General features: G+C 34.1%; 3 protein-coding genes across 3 annotated transcripts; 2 read left to right on the top strand and 1 right to left on the bottom strand.

Moving 5' to 3' along the window:
* Positions 1 to 5,479: 5,479 nt before the first annotated feature.
* On the top strand, positions 5,480 to 8,326 carry LOC109797978 (UDP-glycosyltransferase 83A1). The gene is made up of 2 exons (XM_020358161.3): positions 5,480 to 6,188; positions 7,005 to 8,326. The coding sequence occupies exons 1-2, from the start codon at positions 5,702 to 5,704 to the stop codon at positions 7,853 to 7,855; spliced, it is 1,338 nt and encodes a 445-aa protein (XP_020213750.1). The 5' UTR covers positions 5,480 to 5,701; the 3' UTR covers positions 7,856 to 8,326.
* Positions 8,327 to 12,031: 3,705 nt separating this feature from the next.
* On the top strand, positions 12,032 to 14,408 carry LOC109797636 (uncharacterized). Its single transcript, XM_020357738.3, has 3 exons — positions 12,032 to 12,648; positions 12,891 to 12,995; positions 13,078 to 14,408. The coding sequence occupies exons 1-3, from the start codon at positions 12,601 to 12,603 to the stop codon at positions 14,014 to 14,016; spliced, it is 1,092 nt and encodes a 363-aa protein (XP_020213327.1). The 5' UTR covers positions 12,032 to 12,600; the 3' UTR covers positions 14,017 to 14,408.
* A 2,201-nt stretch (positions 14,409 to 16,609) lies between these two features.
* LOC109797293 (acetolactate synthase 1, chloroplastic) lies at positions 16,610 to 18,997 on the bottom strand. The gene has a single exon (XM_020357280.3). It carries the CDS (start codon positions 18,962 to 18,964, stop codon positions 16,997 to 16,999), a length of 1,968 nt encoding a protein of 655 aa, XP_020212869.1. The 5' UTR covers positions 18,965 to 18,997; the 3' UTR covers positions 16,610 to 16,996.
* Positions 18,998 to 19,834: the final 837 nt, after the last annotated feature.

Below are 19,834 nucleotides of genomic sequence, written 5' to 3'. Positions count from 1 at the left end.
TCAAAATTTAAACTTTGAAGTTTCCTTGTTCTGGTAATGGATTACAAGGTTTAGTAATGGATTACAAGGTTTAGTAATGGATTACTAGAACATATTTTTGCATTGTTTCAAAAACTTTTATGTAAAAAACTTCATATCAATAATTTCTTTCACAAATCTCTTTTAAGAAATGATTTGAATTATTCTTTAAAGATTTTGTTAAGTCTTTCAAAAACATTTTTACTTACTTTCAAAAATTTAAAACTTGCTTAAATTTAAAGAGATTAATTTGAGATTTTTGAAAACTTATTCTCAAGGCCAAACATACTTGCAATTCTAAAAGATTCTTTTACATTCTTAGCTAAGTTGACAAGACTTATTTATGTAACACTTGAAATCTTGTTCTTGCATCAACTTACTTTAGTTCAACCTTGATTCTTCTTCAATGTTTTATAATCACTTTGGCATCATCAAAACATTTGTGTATATTTTCTTCCACATTCTCCCCCTTTTTGATGATGATAATTTACTGTAAAGGGAAGAAAAATAAAACAGTATATTTTGATCACAGCCCCTTAAACTCTCCCTTAGTAAAACATTGATTGATGTTATTTTTATTTTTATAAAAGGAGTTGTACTTATATTTTGAAAAATATTGTAGAGATCAATGTTTATATTATAAAACATAAGTGTGAAGTTGAGCATCAAAAATATTTGTCAAAATAATGTTAGACAAAAATAAACATTTTCTTTTCCTTTGCGATCTTATCTATCTAATATAAACCTATATAAAATAAGTTAGGTGAAGGGTTCCTAAAATATCTGAGCATGAAAAAAAATGAAGCTTGTAATAAAACTTCTATTATTGAACAGTATAATATCATTTTATGGTTAGATTTTAATTTTAAACTATTATGGTCCTCATCATGATCATATCATGATATACTTATTATGTCTTTAAAATTTGTTTTCAATTTAAATGCTTTAACATAGCTATGATTAAATTGAAAAAACTGAATATAATCATACATTGTCATATATATTAAGATTCACAAAAAGTTTGCTAGGGTTCATACTCCTTTCCGCATACAATATTTTACTGGTGCATCACCTAAATGCATTGTAGTTCAGATTCAGAATTCAGATTAATAAATTTTAACTTCGTTTGTTAGCACCTATATGGAAGTTTGGCACAAAACTACTGATGGGCCATACAATGGTGCCTAAATAACATGTCAACCCTTAAGGTTACTAGTTACTACATATCTTCATGGTCCCATTCTTCATCATCATAAACTTTAGGCCCCCAAATCTCGTAGCCGTTATCATAAACTTCAACCATCTCTCAGCTCATGACAGCATGCAAAATTAGATCCAGTTCAGGGTAACGACCCATGCATAATGCACATCAAGCATGAAGTTGAGGCAAGGCATCTGAAAAATTACATATTTAGAGTGAGACAAAAGCTCAGAAGGGAAGCATGGAAAATACTCATTCTTTCGCAAAATTCTAGCCAAAGGTTTTTAGAGAATTAATTTTAAGCAATATGTGATTTTGAATAATAACTTATTCTGAAACTGCTGGAGGTAATTCTTATCCCTTTTCTTGATATTTGCACTGTTTCAAATTCTCTTATGGTCAATTATGCATGTAATAATTATCTTAAAAACAAAACCTGTAAACATGGCATGACTATGGAGTCATTGGCTGCACACTGGTGTGACAGAAGGCGTGCTACCAAGTAACAAATGCATGAGCCGAGGAGGCATTAAAAATGTTGCCTTCTGTTGCAATTTCAATTTAGCATTTGGGCAGAGTCCAATTTCATATTCATATTCAAGGTATTTTCCCGTCTTTTCATTTGATTCTTGATTCTACAATTCACATCCTAGAACAAATCAATCCTCATCTTCTTAAGTTAAATCATATTGAGCTTGTAACAGTGTCATTCATCTGTATATAATACATTTATGTAGCATTTGCTTGATTTGCTTAGATTTTTTATCTTTTGTTTTGAGCATTCAATTGCACTAGACTTTTCTTTTGTTTTGAACATTCAAATGCACGTTGAACATGTTGCTAATCTCACTAAGGCTGAACCAGGTGGATACTCCAGAGTTAAGGTAGTTGCTTGGGAATTGGGGCATTCACTTCTTTGATGCATTTGTATAAATTTTCAAGCTCTATCAATTCCTCCTCTTGTCCCTGCGTTGCCAGGATATATGTGCTGATGTTGTGTACAGCAATCTGTACAGTCGGCTGATTTTGCTTCAGAGAATTTACTGTGTATGCAAAACTCGTACAAATAAAACTTGAACTGGTATTGCTGAGGATGCTGTATATGGTCATATTCAATTACTTATTCCTGGTGAAACAGCCTGTTTTGCATGTGCACCTCCTCTGATGAGTGTTTGTATTTGAAATTGGTCGTTATTCACCATTGACGATTGATTTTCGTAAATAATTGAATTTAATTAACCTGGTTCTATGTTGTAAAGTTCCAGAATTTAATCCATATATGGACTATATGTTGAAAGCTGTTTTTAACATTTTATAAGTTATCTTGAAGAGTTTATTTAAATAAGTTGAAAACAACTCATTGACATCATAAGCTGTCTTCACAAGTTCTGTCAAAAACTTAAACAAGTACATATGTCATTAGTGAAAATTTAACTAACTTCTTCTAATTGGATCCTTATTCCTTAATCATATTCTTAAGTTCTTGAGCCCGCTTGGTTAAATGTTATTTTCCCCCTATAAAAAACAGTTATTTTTAAGAAAAAAAAGTACTTATTGGAATTTTAGAAATGTTTTGACAAACTTCTTTAAATAATCAAGCAGAAAAAAGGTGGAAAACTGAGTTGCTTCTCAAAAAAGCAGCTGCTAGAGATAGGAAGTTTTAAAAAAGTGTTTTTTTTTTTTTTTAATTTAAAAATTGTAACCAAACACAAATCAGCTTTTGCTTATATAAGAATCTCTTAAAAATGAATCACTTTTTAAAGCCTAAAATTACGGGCCTCTTATTAGAAAGCTCATTGAGTTAATTAAGCTAAAATGCTGGATATCTTTCCATAGTTTCTTTGCATACGTGATACTGGCTATAAAGCTGCTGATGTGGATTCCCATGTTTGTTTTAACCCATATGGGAAAATCTCTCTACACTTGGCTAGTGGAGTTTTTTTTCATCTGGCCCATTCTTGGAATGTTATCATTTAGTTTTCTCCATTTGTCTTCCAACTTTATTTCAATCGTATGTTACCCCAAGTTAATTAACTTAATTTATCCAGATCAGGTGCCTTTTTGTGCACCTGCTGTTTTTTGTAATGACAATGTTGGCTGCAAAAGCATCTACCTGAAAGAGTCTAGATTTGTTTCATTTTTATAGTTCATTTTGTAATGGCTAGTGGAGTTTTACAGATGTCTTGCTTGAAGGTCTCACTCACGAACTTCTTAGTGCGCTTGAGTTTCAAAACCTGCTCACTCTTGAATCTCCTATCAGTGACAAATGATGATGAGCTTGACGATCTCCGAAGTCAACTTGAAGTCATTAATTCTGTATTTTTTCAGATTCATTTAAAAAAAAAAAAAAGGTTATAATTGTTTAGGCAAGCAGGTTTAACTATAAAAATTGGGATTCATTCATCTCTTCTGTTTTACAGTTTATTTGATTTTGTTCAGTCTTTTGGCTATGAATTACATATATGTAGCACTTGGAATGCTGTTGATAAATACCACGGCTGAATTTGAATTTGGAAGCACAAAGGCTGCTCAATTCATGTTAATATAGTTTAGGCATATTGACAAATACACTTAGGAATGCTATATAGTATTACATAATAATAAGATACTCGATAATATTTGTCTCTTTTTTCCTCTTTGTTGATCTATCTAAAAATGAGGTAAAACAAACGCAATTTTTAGCACTCCAGCTAAGCCCTCTCTGGTCATTGTAGCATAAAGGATGCCCTTTATTTAATTATACATGGTCTCACCCTTTATTCAATTTCGAGAAACAAATATACGCAGACATTTGTCACATCAGGACGCCCGGAGCTATCTCGCCGGGACTATTGAGTATAAAGTATAAACTAGCACTTGGACTTGACCTCACTAACCAGCCTTTTCTGTGGGTTGTGCGTGAGGATGCTAGTGGCAGCACAAAAATCACATACACTAACAAATTTAGAGACACTCGTGACAAAATTTTAAAATGGGCACCCCAGTTGAAGGTGTTAGGCCCGGGATAACTTTCTTGTGTTGGCCTTATTTTGCTGACCAACTATTGGACAAGGCTTATAATTGTGATGTGTGGAAGGTTGGGTTGGAATTTGACTTGGATGATAAAGGGGTGATATCACGGGAGATAAAGAAGAAAGTGGAGAGAGGAATGTCTCACAAGTTGCCTATTTTATAATTACTTTATTTAAAACCTTATTTTGTATTAATAATATTAAATAGACCAATAGATTTAATTTTTAAATAAATCAATAATTATATTTTTAAATATATGTTTTATTTTTTTTGATAAAAAATAATTTACTCTATTATTATTAGAATTTAAAATTTAAAATAAAAAATAAAAAATAAAAAACTAATTACACATACTCATGTATGTTAACATACACTCAAGCATATGCGGTAATGAAAAAGATAATCTTATTAAAAAAAAATTAAATATTTTTTTATATATAATCAACCATAAAAAATAAAAAAAAGTAGACAAAGATATAATTACTAGAGTTTTTATTTTCGATATCTTGATTTCGTATGAACAGAAAATATAAAATGTTTAAGTGCAGTAAAAATGTAAAAAAATATTAATAATTTAAATTTTTATATTTTAATTTATTTATTTAATTATATGGTTAATAACGATATTTTTTTATTATATCATAGATAAATATATTGATTTATCAAGTCTAACAAATTTTTGTATAAATCTAAGTTCATTATTTTTAAATAAATAATTTTTTATCTAAGTTCAATATTTTTAAATAAATATATTGTTTTTTAAAATTTAAGTTTAACCTTTTTATTAAATAGGTCAGATTAGATCAAATTTTAAACAGGTCAAAGTATAAACTACTATTTAAAATTTGAACTATTTCATATTTGATTGTGAACAATATTTATCGTCCCAATTAAATTGAAATTTAATAATTTGAAAACAGAAAAAAACACAATAGAAAATGACGAAAGAGGTTTAAAACTTCACTTCATAATAAGATATTAGTGACGTTCCCACGCTTCAACATTTAAATAAAGCTATACATGATGTAATTGTAGATAAGATTCTTACTTAATCATCCCTTATACGGATTTGTTCTATGATTTTATTTTATTTTATTTTTATATTTTAATTGAGCTTTGTTCTACGAAAGACACTTTAATTCTAAAGAGAATCAATTTGCTAATTTTACTAAAGAGAATCAATTTCCTAATTTTAATTCTAAAGCTTAGATTAGGAGAAGAAAGCAAATGACAACAAAACTAGTCTTTTAACTGTTACGAAAGAAATATGATGGGTGCAACATTTGAAAAGATAATTACATAAAGTAATTTTAAGCCTTGCAACACGTTAGGACGTTGAATCTTCTTAGTAATAATAAATATATAAAAGCCTTTTTTTAATTTTAACTACAACCAAGTTCACTTTAAATTAAGGAACAGTCACACACTTTCATCTTCCAATTCATGCACTGAGAGCCAATTTTCAAGCAAATGGGTGTCCCTCACTTTCTTCTGATTCCATATCCAACGCTAGGACATGCAAATCCCCTTATGCATTTGTCTCAGGTTCTTGCCACACATGGCTGCAAGATCACTTTTCTAAACACAGAGTTCCACCACAAACGAGCAAACACAGAAGTTGCTGGGCTAGACAACCCCAACGGACACCAGATAGAGTTTGTGACACTCCCGGATGGTTTGGACCCTCAAGATGACAGAAGTGACCACAAGAAAGTTATTTTCTCAATCAAAAACCACATGCATGCAATGCTTCCCAAGCTCATACAAGATATCAATGCTTTGCATGTTAACAATAACATCACTTGCATTGTTGTCACTGTGAATATGGGTTGGGCCTTGGAAGTTGGCCACAAAATGGGAATTAAAGGAGCTCTTCTGTGGCCTGCATCTGCAAGTTCGTTGGCTACATGTGATTGCATCCCAAGGCTGATTGATGATGGAACTATAGATTCAGATGGTAAAGAATAATGTTTACTCATTGCTACATTCTGAGAAGGGACAGAAAAGATTTTAAACCATGTTGGACAGTACTTGTACTAATTTCCAATCTTCATGTTACTCTGCTGCATATCATTACTTATGGTTAAATTTTGCATTGTTCGATACAAATTGCATCTACTAAATTTCTCAATTAACCTGAATTGCTTCTACTTCTATATTAACAAGAAGTGTCAATTTTTAATTGTTTTGTAGAAGTAAATTTTGTTGTTTGGCACCTTACTGTTATGTTTAGAAACACATGTAAATACTAAAGAGCTGTTTTGGAAGTTGGGTAGCTTGAGAGCATAGTGGTGCTTTTGTATTGAGATTTAGAATACCCAAATGTACCTAGATAGGTAGTAGACTTGTTTTCATAAACTCTAGTACTTCGATGTCAAATTTTTGAGGGTATAATTAGTGATTAACACCAAATAGTATGTACGAATGAACAGAATGAAACTTTCTCCTCAATAGGCCACACATTCTGGACACATGCATGTGCTGTTCCATCACCATCTTATTTTCTTGCTACTTCATGCATCCATATCAGATTAAAGCAATGCTCAAATTTTAAATCATTCACTAAATATTTGTTAAGTTTTACTTCTAAAAACATTGTTAGGAGAATAAATCCAAGTGTTACCTATGAAATACTCCTCTTGATTCTGATGCTAACACCATTTCTGAGAAAATCTGATCTATAACTTCACCTTGTCCATGGTTGATCTTTATTTCTGAGTTATTACTAGTGAAAGTACAAACACGAGAGGTTTTATGACTTTTGTCATTACAGGAAACCCCACCAGAAAACAAGAAATTCAACTCTCCCCAAACATGCCAATGATGGACACAGCAAACTTTCCATGGTGTGGCCTAGGTAAGATCCTCTTTCATCATATTGCACAAGAGATGCAAACTATCAAGTTAGGGGACTGGTGGCTTTGCAACACTACATATGATCTTGAGCCTGCAGCATTTACCATTTCACCAATACTCCTACCAATTGGCCCATTGATGGAAAGTGACACCAACAAAAGTTCAATCTGGCAAGGAGACACAACTTGCATAGACTGGTTAGATCAGCAGCCACCTCAATCAGTTATATATGTTGCCTTTGGTAGTTCGGCATTGATTGACCGCAACCAATTTAAGGAATTAGCTCTTGGACTTGATTTCCTTAACAAGCCTTTTCTTTGGGTTGTGCCTCCTTGTAATGATAACAAGGCAAACAATACATACCCTGACGAATTCCATGGAAGTAAAGGCAAAATTGTAGGATGGACACCACAGAAGAAAATATTGAACCACTCTGCCATTGCTTACTTCATTAGTCACTGTGGTTGGAATTCTACCATCGAAGGTGTATGTGCTGGTGTGCCTTTCTTGTGTTGGCCATTAGTCAAGGACCAGTTTGTTAACAAGTCATATATTTGTGATGTGTGGAAAGTTGGAGTGGGATTAGACAAGGATGAGAATGGATTAATATCAAAGGGAGAGATAAGTAAGAAGGTAGAACAACTTGTTGGCGATGAAGGCATAAAAGAAAGGTCATCGAAACTGAAGGAATTGACCTTGAATAACATAGCAGAAGGTGGTCACTCTTCAAAGAATCTCGAAAACTTCATCAGCTGGGCAGGGTCATAATAATGCTGTAGTATAGTTTGGAAATTGTAGTAATGTTAGCACGAAACAAGACATTTTTTAATTTTCATTATTCCATGAAATGGAGTAGAGGCCTTTGCCTGAATTCATGATTTAGTTCTTCATGTCTTATTCGTAGTATTCTTTGTTCTTTTCTTTCTTTGATTTTTGATCTTTGAAGGTGGTTTTCTCCCCTCTCTCCTTTCCCTTTTCTTGTTTCATTGATAATTAAGAAACCTTATTTTTGTGTGCTGTGTATGTTGTGCAGAGAAAATTTTGATAAATGTTCACTTTTCTGAAGGGAAAGGGAGGGGTTTATTTTAGATTTATTTCTTGTTTCCTGAATTAAAATAGTTGTCACTTGTCAGTACGAATTCATGCACACGACGAAAATTGTATATAACGATATAACCAACCTTCTTTGATTTCTGTCAAAGCTTTTAATTTTTTTTTTTAATTTAATATTTTTCCAATATCATGTAAACATGAGGTTTTGTATTGCATTTGAGCACAACACTTTCGAAAGATATGACATTGCTGTTTCTCGAAATAATTCTCACTCACTTTTAATTATAACTAGATATAAACTCGCCCGCACATCACAGATAAAAAGTAAATTATTTAAATTAAGAAATATTTTATTTTATTAGTTAAATTTAAGTTTTAAATATATTTTTAATTATGTAATATAAATTTATTATTGTTAGTAATGAAGTTTAAAGTAGCTTATGAAGTTCTATTTGAAACAGTGTAATTTTTGCAAAAAAAATATTATTACAATTTTTTGTTGGTATTTATATTTATATAATATCTATAATAATCTAACATTAGTATTTTTTTATACTTAAAATGGTAGATAGAAGATGATAGCTCCATGACCATTGGACAAGAAGTCAATGATGTACTAAAGATTCTCAAATCAAACATCATTGTTCACTTAGTAACTAGTCAAAGTTTAACAATGTTTAGTTTGATTCAGGGCATTGTTTACTTAATAATATTTACTTTATATATTTTGTAAAGTTTATATATGTGTGTTAAAAAATTATATATTTTTGTAAAGTTTTTCTTAATAATATCTATTTTATTAGATATTTGAATACATAAATGAACAAAAAGTTCATAATATATGTGTAAATTATATTTCATGTATTTTAAACAAACACTATCTTTTTTAATATCTATATTTTAAAGTTGGAGCAAAAAGAATATAAAAGAAATTATTAAAAATAATATCATGGTAAAAATATTTGGAGAGTTTGATTTTTGATAAAGAACAGTTCTAACATGAAGCATTGAAAGAAATGCCTCATCCATGAGGTAGTAAAATGACCTGCAATAGTAGATTTTTCAACTTGTTTAAAATTGTAAAATAGTTCTTATATTATATGCGGAGGCACTGTAGAGGCGCGATGGCAGCGGAGGCATGGTGGCAGCGGAGGTCGTCTCCTTCCACGGTGGTGGCAGCACAGTAGTGGCAACGAAGGCGTGACTTCGTTCGCGCGGTGGCAGCGGAGGTTCGGCCTCCTTCGCGTGATGGTAGCGCGAAGGTGTGGGCTCCTTCGCGTCGTGGCAGTGCGGAAGCGCAGGCTCCTTCACGCGGTGGCAATGGAAGCACGACTTCGTTTGCGCGATGGTAGTGGAGGCGCGGCCTCCTTCTTCGCACGGTGGTAGCGGAGCCGCGAGCTCCTCCTCCTCGGCGCCACCGGCCTCATGTCCCTCCTCTGTCGCTACCTCTCCCTCTCCGTTGTCCGTGACGTTCAACTCTCTCAAGGCCTCTCCTAAACCCTAAACCTCGCCACCTCCAAATCTGGCCCTCCCCACCCCTGGCTCGTCCTCGACGGTCTCGCCGTCGCATTCGCTGCCGTTGTCTTCCTCGTCCTCACCACCCGTTGGCGGCCAAAACAGTAATCCTAAACAAGGACTAATCTGTAAAATACAAAAATTTTCATAAACAAGTTACATGTAACAAATTTAAACTGTTAATTATTTTATTATTAAATTTAACGGTTAAAAATAGTGTTTTATTAATGTACCACTTTTCATACTTCTTCATGTTAGAATTTCTGTTTGATAAAGATTGATGGTGTAATATGATGGATATAGTCTAACACCTTGTAAGATAGGACTAAATTATTTTTTTTTAGGATAGGACTAAATTATAACTTACAAATGAAAGATTAAATAAAAAATAAAAAAACGCGATAGTTAAAGGGTTGTAAAGCTTATTTAAAATTACTATTATTACTGTAATATTTTGAAATTATACACATTGAGTTATTTAAGATCTTAAAGTCATTCTCTTGTGTAAATTTTTATTAATTTATTTAAAACAAATCTTTAAATAAACTTTCACATCGGTTACACTTTCAAAAATATTACGTCAAAACTTATGAAAACATATGATAAATAAATATATAAAACTCAGATTACATATGCTTTTAGTCCAAGAAATTAGTTTTTTTTTTCTTTCTCCAAATTATTTTGGAAAAAATATCTTTATAGTCTTTGTAATTTAGAAAAATACCTATTATCCATACTTCATTGGTAAATCTGCTACATAGAATCTACTTACAAGTGATTTTGTAAACAAAAATATTACGAAAAATTCAACTATTATTGATTGATATGCACAATTGACTTAATATATTTTGATCAGTGATGCTGCACAAAAAAAAGAGACAAAAATAAATTATTTTTGAAATTATAGAGATTAAAAAATATTTTTAAATTCCTAAATTTAAAAGATTAAAAGCATATCTTTAATCAAAATCAGATCATATATTTACAGTAGAATATAGTTATTTAAAGTTAACTTGCCAATTTCCGCACTTATTGGGTAATTACCAATTGAAGCATTCAAGTAATCTCCGTATAGAGATTCAAAATTCCCACTAGCTAACGTCATTCCATTGCTTTGTTAATTGTTACTCATCTCATCAATTTTGTTTTGTTTATTTTATTTTATTTTATTACAATGAAATCTAAATACTAGCAATTATCTCTCAATCCCACCACTACATCTTCAAGAGTTTTATGTTAATATTTGGTTAGTTATATTTTATTAAACGCTTTATTGTGATCCCCTTGTCCTTGTCCATATCTAATATTCTTTTGAAGGCATCTCTAAACGGTATAATGCCCTCTTCCTACCTATAAATAAAGATTGATACATATTGTATTCGTAGATGCATTTGTTTAATTAGTTTTCGAAGACTCATTGGTGTTTTCTACGGCAGGGAAACAAATAAAGGTCAAATCCTCCATAAGATCCTACTATTAACTTAATATTTTTGTCCTTGTCAAAACATGTAGCGTATCATATGGGAAATACAATTAAGAAATTTCCCTTCCATTTTCAATAAAATCTTTCGCCCATTTATTAAATAGTGTTGGTTGCATCAACTAAATCATGGTGCTTATTATTGCTAAATTTTGGTTTTATTTCTCTCTCTTTTTTGAATCGAGTAACCAATCTACGATTCCTCCTACCATTGACACCAAGAATTGCACTTTTTTAATGTAAAGTTTTCCTATTTCGTACAAGTAAAGAGCTTATTTCCATTCTTATCATTATCAAGCATGCATGGAGCTACATTTTCTCAACACCTTTTAGAAGGAATGCTCGACAACAAATGTGGATATGTTGACAGCTCTTTTGAAAGTGGATGAGTGCAGATGATACAATAAGTTCAATAATAATAAATAATTGTTAAAATTGATTTTGATATCATTTTAGAAAGTGAAATTGAAATTTTAATCAACCTTACAGGTCAGCTTAATTATAAGAGAATTATTCTATATTTCTATGCACTGTTATAATCATTTCATTAGTTAACGTAGAGTATTCAATAATATTACTTCCACATCTCATTTTTAGAGGTCTTTCAAGAAGATAATATGATTAAATTAGCCGGTGATTTGAAAATATGAAATATTCATTATGAAATTATTCTAAGAATTTTTTAAAAACTGATGCCACGCCTAAGTTGACATTCCATCAAGGTTCTCCAATGGTCATTTTCCATTAAAAATATAGAATTCCCAGAGTGACGTTGCATTAGCAATTAACAAATATGTTGATGTTGTTGCCATTCGAAAGCTGCACCTCAAAAATCTTCTCCTAACGTGTCCACTACTTCAATTAATAGACTTAAACAATAAAAACCCAGGTTCAGAATTTAATTAAGGTTCATTTTTTGAATTTTGAAACCAATAATACTAGGTAGAAGCGAATAATTCTGGAGAATAATATCGTGTCAAGTGTCAACCATGGTTAAGGCAAGAGGAACATGTCACCCCTTTCATCATCACCTCCTATTTTAAAGCGTTGCTATTGTCTTTCTCGGTGTAATCATCTGACTTTATTCAATTTCTTAATTACTTTGCCATAATAAGATTCACAGCTTCAACAAGAAATTTCATCTCTGTGAGTTTTGCTAGGCCAAGTCTTCTTTTCAAACATGCCTCCTTTCTTCATCTTTTCCTTTCATTCTTCACCTTTTTAGTCCATCATAATATCCCCATCTTAATCATCCTGATTCACTATATTGGTTTGTTTCTACCCTTAATCTCTCATAACCCACCTCTGCTAGAGGATCTTTCAAATTTCAATAGGACTTCTACAAATATAGGCTTCTCTTTTTCCTTTCGTTGTTGTTTGGCATCTACCTAAGATTTTCTCAGGTATTGTACACTGAAAAACAAAAGTATCTTATGTTTCTTAACTGGTGAAGACAAATATTTCTATGGGGACTAATAGGCAGGAGCATGAAATTTCAGACGGAGGATCTGAGGTAAAGTGGTCACAACTCACAATTCCGAGTTATACCCGATTCTAGTTTGAACCTGTTTGGATACAAGTATAATTTTTTTTTTTGAGTTTCTTTGTCAAAAAAAATTCTTTATTTTCAGTAGAGATGTTTTTCAGAAACTCTTTAAAGCTTATTTCTAAACACACTTTTAATCTTTTTATGAGAGTTGTATATATTTCAACCACTGAAGCCTCAACAATTCTGAATTCTACACCCTATGTCAGGTAACATATCATGAGATGGTAGAAAATGAAATCACAGACACTCACAAAGTTCCAACACACAAATTAATAAGTGAGAGCTGCAAATCAAACAGTATGGTTATAAAGGTAACTATAACATTCCTATTCCCACTTTTCCTTATTTCTTTATAGATGTTGCATTGAAGGTGAAAAATGGTATGAATTGCAGAAACGGCATGCATTGATTCCAGCTCATATCATAGCTGAAGCCATATCAACTATCCCTGATCTTGACATTAGATGGTCAGGTCCAATCACACAGAAAGAAATGGAATATGTTGAACAGTATGTCCTAGCAAAGTATCCAGAATATGCAGGCCTCATTGAAGAAGATGGAAATGGGATGATAGACTTGTCTAGCTTTATCATCTATGAGGAGCCTTCAGAGCCCTTGATGGATGAAAGGGGAAAGTCACCAAGAGAGTCTTCTGCATATTTGTTTGGTGCTAACATCCCTGAAATGGATAGGGCCAAGATTCAGTTGGAGCCATCAAGATTGCTAGACATTCTCAACAAGAAATCCTCATTTCCTGGAAGCTTCATCTCTATCCCAGAAATTCAAGCAAGGAACAAGGTTTTGAGGCATTATGGTTTGCCTGATGCTGAGTATTTGGTTCTCTTCACACCAAGCTACAAGGATGCTATGATGTTGGTGGGAGAAAGTTACCCTTTTGTTAAGGGGAACTACTACATGACCATTCTTGATCAGGAAGAGGACTATATCAGGGAATTTGCTTCTTTTAAGGAGTCAAAGGTGATCTCAGCACCCAAGACTTGGTTGGATTTGAGGATCAGTGGATCTCAGCTGAGCCAAAACTTCAGGAGGAGGTGCAAGATCAGTTCAAAAGGCTTGTTCTCTTATCCGGTTGATGCAAATGGAACAATGCATTGGATTTCTGAGGCTCATAGGAACAATTGGCATGTTCTGCTTGATGCATCTGCCTTGGTGGTGGGAAAGGATCGGCCACATCTTCTTGCACTTCACCGGCCGGATTTTGTGATCTGTAGTCTTGACAACACTCACTCAAATCCTTCAAGAATCACTTGCCTCTTGGTTAGAAAGAAATCCTTTGAGATCTCAGCTGCTTCATCTCAGGTAGTCGAATGAGTCATAACTCATAAGGAGTACTTGTTTATGATTTTAACTACAAAACAATTAGCAAGGGGACAAAGTTTTCATGCACTACTTAAGTGGTTTTTCTCTTATCAGAATTGAAATTTCACCTAAATACCTTATGTTAATCTTTAACACAAACTTTTGCTGTATGGATTAGTGAAGTGAAATTTCAATTCTGATTGGAGAACCATATCATAAATGCTTAAGAAGCTGCATCTAAATTTTGTACTCAGCAAAATTGGTATCATGGACTATGAGAAGCCATGAATTTTCCTGGCGTAGTTGTAGATTGAATAAATTAACACCTGCATATATAAGACCACTTATTACTGGTTGGAGCGCATTAAGAATTTATAAATCCTAATCATCTGGTTTGTTTGTAACTTATATGATTAATTATCTTAGTTTGGTAAGTTATTTCTGCCAAACCCATTTTTTCCATATTAGTCAATTGGTTTTGAAGGATTTTAAATCTGATTTTAACTTGTGACCCCAATTCGGAGAGTAACAAATGAATGTGTCCCTCCTATTGCCTTAGCCAAAATCATCGACAGCATCTTCAATTACAGCCGCAAAACTCTCTTATCCTGTTTTGGTGTGCTTAGTAATGAAACCTTTAGGTTCCAAGAACTGGAAGATGTCCCAAACCCCAGCCATTTATATTTTATCTAGCTAAATACAAAAATACAAATCCAAGTGGTCACATATACGTGGAAATTTTAGCTAGGTGAGTGGTGTCACGAAATTCTGTGCTGGCATTTGGTAACATCTATGTTTAGGGACGTGTAGACCAAGACATGTTTATCCATCAAGTTGTTGGGGGTGAAAAGATCAAAAGATTGGTTTTGTTTTGTCCATCCTTCGTTACTGCAAGATTTGCTTTGTTCTATGTTAGATTACATCAACATAAATTTCTTAGAACTATGTTCTGAAATTCAGAAGCACACAACGGATAATGGAGAATAGGATGGTGGAGACTGTTAAATTGGAACGTGCTCATCATGAATATCCGGTTGAGTTCAAGAAAATGAAAATGAAACGCAATAGACTCGATATCTAACTTAAAAGCAATTATTTAGTGTGCGTATTGGGTCATTTTCAGTTGCTCTTTATCTCAATATGGTAGGTTTGAATCTGAATTTGGCCAAAAATATATGATGTGTCATCGATCTTTTTTAGGATTTGGTCTTGGTGTAGCATGTATAAAATAAAAGTGAAAATAGTTAAATAGATATGTTAAGTTTTATAAAATTGAGTCTAACTTGTTTATAAATTATAAGATATTTTATGGTTGATTATGGTATTCATGATACTAATTTATTTAAAAAATATTTTGTAATAAATTTTTTAAAATAAAATATGAATTTATCTTTTAAAAGACTTATAAAATTTACTTTTTTAATATAAGTTCAATATGTTTAATATTTTAAAAGATAAATAAATATGATTTTACTGTATTATAACAATTTTGATATAATAATAATAATAAATATTCATTTGTTATATTTAAATAGATAGGTTGGTTAGACTTAATAAAATTTTGAAATAACTTAGAATATAATATTTTTAATTAAATAAACTTTAATAAAAGTCTTGTACTTAATCTATTTTCTAAAAATATCTTGCTTGATTTACATGTAATGTAGGTTAAAGCATAGACATATGCCTATAGTAAGTTATTTTCATTATTAATGTTGATATTATATCTCCCCTTAAATAGAGAATGAATTTTTTAGATTTTTAATTGAATTTTCATCTGTAAAATCTTATCTTTTCCTTTTTTAACAACTAATAAAACATCATTTTGTTTACATCTATCTCTTACCATCGTTAATAAATATAATAATAAAAAGAAAAGAAAAATAATAGTTGTCCAATATCATTACTCTTTCTTAAAAGTGATGTAGATGTTTATGTTTATAGGTTTCATAAATTACAACAGGCTTAAATTTAACCATAAAATTAATGACAAATAGATTTTAGGTGATTTGTTGAAAATAAGAAAAATTCATTAATTAGTGAATACATTGAATTATGAACCTATAAGTAAACAAAAGAACATGGGATATTAACGAATTTAATTTCTTTGGTCAATATAAAAACTAACAAATAATAAAAATATATCTTTTATAGTAATTATTTTAAACGCAAACAAATTCGTCATAAAATTCAACTTGCAATTGAATGATAGTATAAGTTAATTTAGAAAACTTCCTTTTACAAATCCATTTGCAACATTAAGTTATCTTGAACTTTGAAACCCTAATCAATAAACAAACCATAAACCCTAAACTTTAAAATCTACTTATCATTGAGGTCGTTTTCGATGTCTGTTTCACTATTTATATGACTTTGCATTTCTAACTTTCCAAAAACTATCTCTGAAATACGGAATCTCTGAGTGAAGATAAGAGCCACAGAGACAACTTTGTCGACCAAATGGTCCAAATCCTAACTACATGAACAAATTAGTCACAATTACCATCAAATCAAAATGGCAAGTTAACAAAAAATAAAAGATGAAGGAATGTGTATATACAATTGTTGCCTAGATAAGTTCCAAAAGATGTCGAATCTACACATATAGCAACGAACTGCTCAAAAAGGCAAAGAAATAGATTGAATATGTAACATGATATCTGTTCATCTCATTTTCAAAATGCTACATTCACTCTTTGACTTCAACAGATTCTATTTAGATTTCCTAACAGATATTCTATTACTTGCACATCATCTTCAGTCTCACTATTCTAAAGCAAAACCAGAAGTTACAAATAAGAGGAGAAATCATACTAGAGATAGACGCCACTGCATATAATAAGAAGTTAAATAAAAGGAGAATACAAAGTCTTGCTACCAAAACCACTACAAACTATGAAGCTCCCCACAGGCCAAATCCTGCAACTACGACAGCATTATATTATATATATATATTACAAAACAAGCATCAAGCAGCATTTGGCCTAGGCATTCAGTACCTAGTTCTGCCATCACCCTCAGTTATGACATCCTTGAAGGATCCATTACTGGGAATCATTGGCAACACATGCTCCTGATGGGGCACGATGACATCAAGAAGGTACGGGCCAGGGGTGTCCAACATTCTCTGAATCGCCGCTCTAAGCTCTTCCTTCTTCGTCACACGCGCCGCCGGTATCCCGCAAGCATCCGCAAACTTCAACATGTTTGGGAATATCTCACTCTCCTTAGCCGGGTCACCCAAATAGGTGTGAGCCCTGTTGGACTTGTAGAAGCGATCCTCCCACTGAACCACCATACCCAAGTGCTGGTTATTCAACAACAATATCTTCACAGGGAGATTCTCCACTCTTATGGTAGCCAACTCCTGAACATTCATAATGAAACTCCCATCCCCATCAATATCAACCACAACAGCCGCAGGGTTGGCCACAGCAGCACCCATTGCAGCAGGCAAACCAAAACCCATTGCTCCAAGACCCCCGGAGGTCAACCACTGCCTAGGTCTCTTGTACTTATAAAACTGTGCAGCCCACATTTGATGCTGCCCTACACCAGTGCTAACAATAGCATCCCCATTTGTCAACTCATCAAGAACCTCAATAGCATACTGAGGACTAATAGCATCCTCAAAACTCTTGTAACCCAATGGAAATTTCTGCTTCTGCACATGAAGCTCTTCCCTCCAAGCTCCAAGATCAATCTTACCCTTCACACCCTTATCCTCCAAAATCGTGTTAATCCCCTCCAAAGCCACCTTCAAATCAGCACAAATGGACACGTGCGCCGGCTTGTTCTTCCCAATCTCAGCAGAATCAATGTCAATGTGAACAATCTTAGCCCTACTAGCGAAAGCCTCGAGCTTGCCAGTGACACGGTCATCAAACCTGACCCCAAAGGCAAGCAACAAATCACTATTATCGACGGCGTAGTTGGCATAAACAGTACCATGCATGCCCAACATTTGAAGAGAGAGAGGGTGAGAGAGAGGGAAAGCGCCGAGGCCCATTAAAGTGCTGGCAACGGGAATCCCGGTGAGATCGACAAAGCGCCGCAACTCGGGGCTGGAGTTTAGAGAGCCACCGCCGACATACAAAACGGGCCTTTGGGCTTCAGTGATGAGACGGACAACGTGTTCCAACTGGGCAGGGGTGGGAGGCTTGGGGAGGCGGTGGTTGTAGCCAGGGAGGTTGACGGGCTGGGCCCAATTAGGAACGGCGAGCTGCTGCTGGACGTCTTTGGGAATGTCGATAAGGACTGGGCCGGGGCGGCCCGAAGTGGCGACGAAGAAGGCCTCGTTGACGACCCTGGGAATGTCGTCGACGTCGAGCACCAGATAATTGTGCTTCGTGATGGATCTCGTCACTTCCACGATAGGGGTTTCTTGAAAGGCGTCGGTGCCGATCATGCGCCGAGGGACCTGCCCGGTGATGGCCACCACGGGGACGCTGTCCATCAGCGCGTCCGCCAGCCCGCTCACCAGGTTCGTGGCGCCGGGGCCGGAGGTCGCGATGCACACTCCGGGAACCCCGGAGGACCGCGCGTAGCCCTCCGCGGCGAACACCCCGCCCTGCTCGTGCCGCGGGAGCACGTTGCGGATGGTGCCCGAGCGCGTCAGCGCCTGGTGGATCTCCATCGACGCGCCGCCCGGGTACGCGAACACCGTCGTCACGCCCTGCCGCTCCAGCGCCTCCACCAGGATGTCCGCGCCCTTCCGCGGCTCCCCCGCCGGGAACCGCGAGAGGAAGGGCTCCGCCGCGGGGGCCGCCGCCTCCGCCGCTGCGGCCGGCGCAGGCTTGGGGAGGGAGCAGGAGATTGCGAGAGGGTGCGCGCGGGTGAGGTTGGGAGAGAGAGCGAGGGTGGATCTGAGAATGAGTTTGGGGAAGGTGTTGTTGGAGTAGGACGAAGAAGAAGAAGAAGATGAAGAAGAGAATGGGGTTTTGGAAGCTGTAGCCGCCATTGGTGAATGCAGTGTTAGTGTGAAGCGCACGCACTCGTGGCTTTTTAGATGCAAGATGGAAGAGAGATATTTTGTTTTTTTCTTTCTTCCGTTTTTGCCCTTACTTGAAAAATGCTACCAACACTCTTTCCTCCCCCACACTTTTAACAAAAATTAATTATAATAAAAATTCAACTTCTAGTAATTCATTATTGAGTTAGTATGTTATTTGTTGCATGGGTAAAATGGTAAACGTGTCGTTGGTATTTCTGTGGTGTCGATTGTAAGATAGCCACATATCTTTGAAAATAAATGACCACCCATTTTGCAGCCCTTTGTGATTAGTGATTAGTACTAGTTGCCAAGTACAAACCCTACTTTGGCGCCGCGTGACCAACAATAGTGAACACTATAATATAAAATACTTCATTTTTGTCCTTTTAATTTAACTGCTTGATTTTAAATTTGACATTTTTACTTAGACTATTATCCTACCTTTTGAGGTGTCTTTAACGTAGTGAGAAGATTAGTTAGTCAACTCCAGAGATGAAAAAAAAAAAAATTGACCTTTTCAGAAAACATGATGTGAAAATTTATATCCCGTATTATTTTATTTGTTACAAGTGAATTTACTTAATATTCAAAAATCTTTGTAAAAAGATAGATTAATTATATTTTTATTTTTTAATCATATTTTATGATTTACTGTAGACATTTACTTTTAAAAATATTCGTTTTAATTTTTTATATTTTAAATTAAAATCAATTTATCAGTTTAAAACGAGGATTCTTTTGGATTTTACAATATAAAGATGTATTGGGTATAAGTTGATTTGCAAATGAATGTGCTTGTAAACGTGTTTTTGGATGTCGATTAATTGATGAGAGAAT

The sequence above is a fragment of the Cajanus cajan genome, chromosome 6, assembly GCF_000230855.2.
Source record: "Cajanus cajan strain Asha chromosome 6, NIPB_CcT2T_4, whole genome shotgun sequence".
In the NCBI taxonomy this organism is placed as follows: Eukaryota; Viridiplantae; Streptophyta; class Magnoliopsida; order Fabales; family Fabaceae; genus Cajanus; species Cajanus cajan.
The sequence above is the reverse complement of the archived record's forward strand: the minus strand, read 5'-3'. Positions and strand labels throughout refer to the sequence as shown.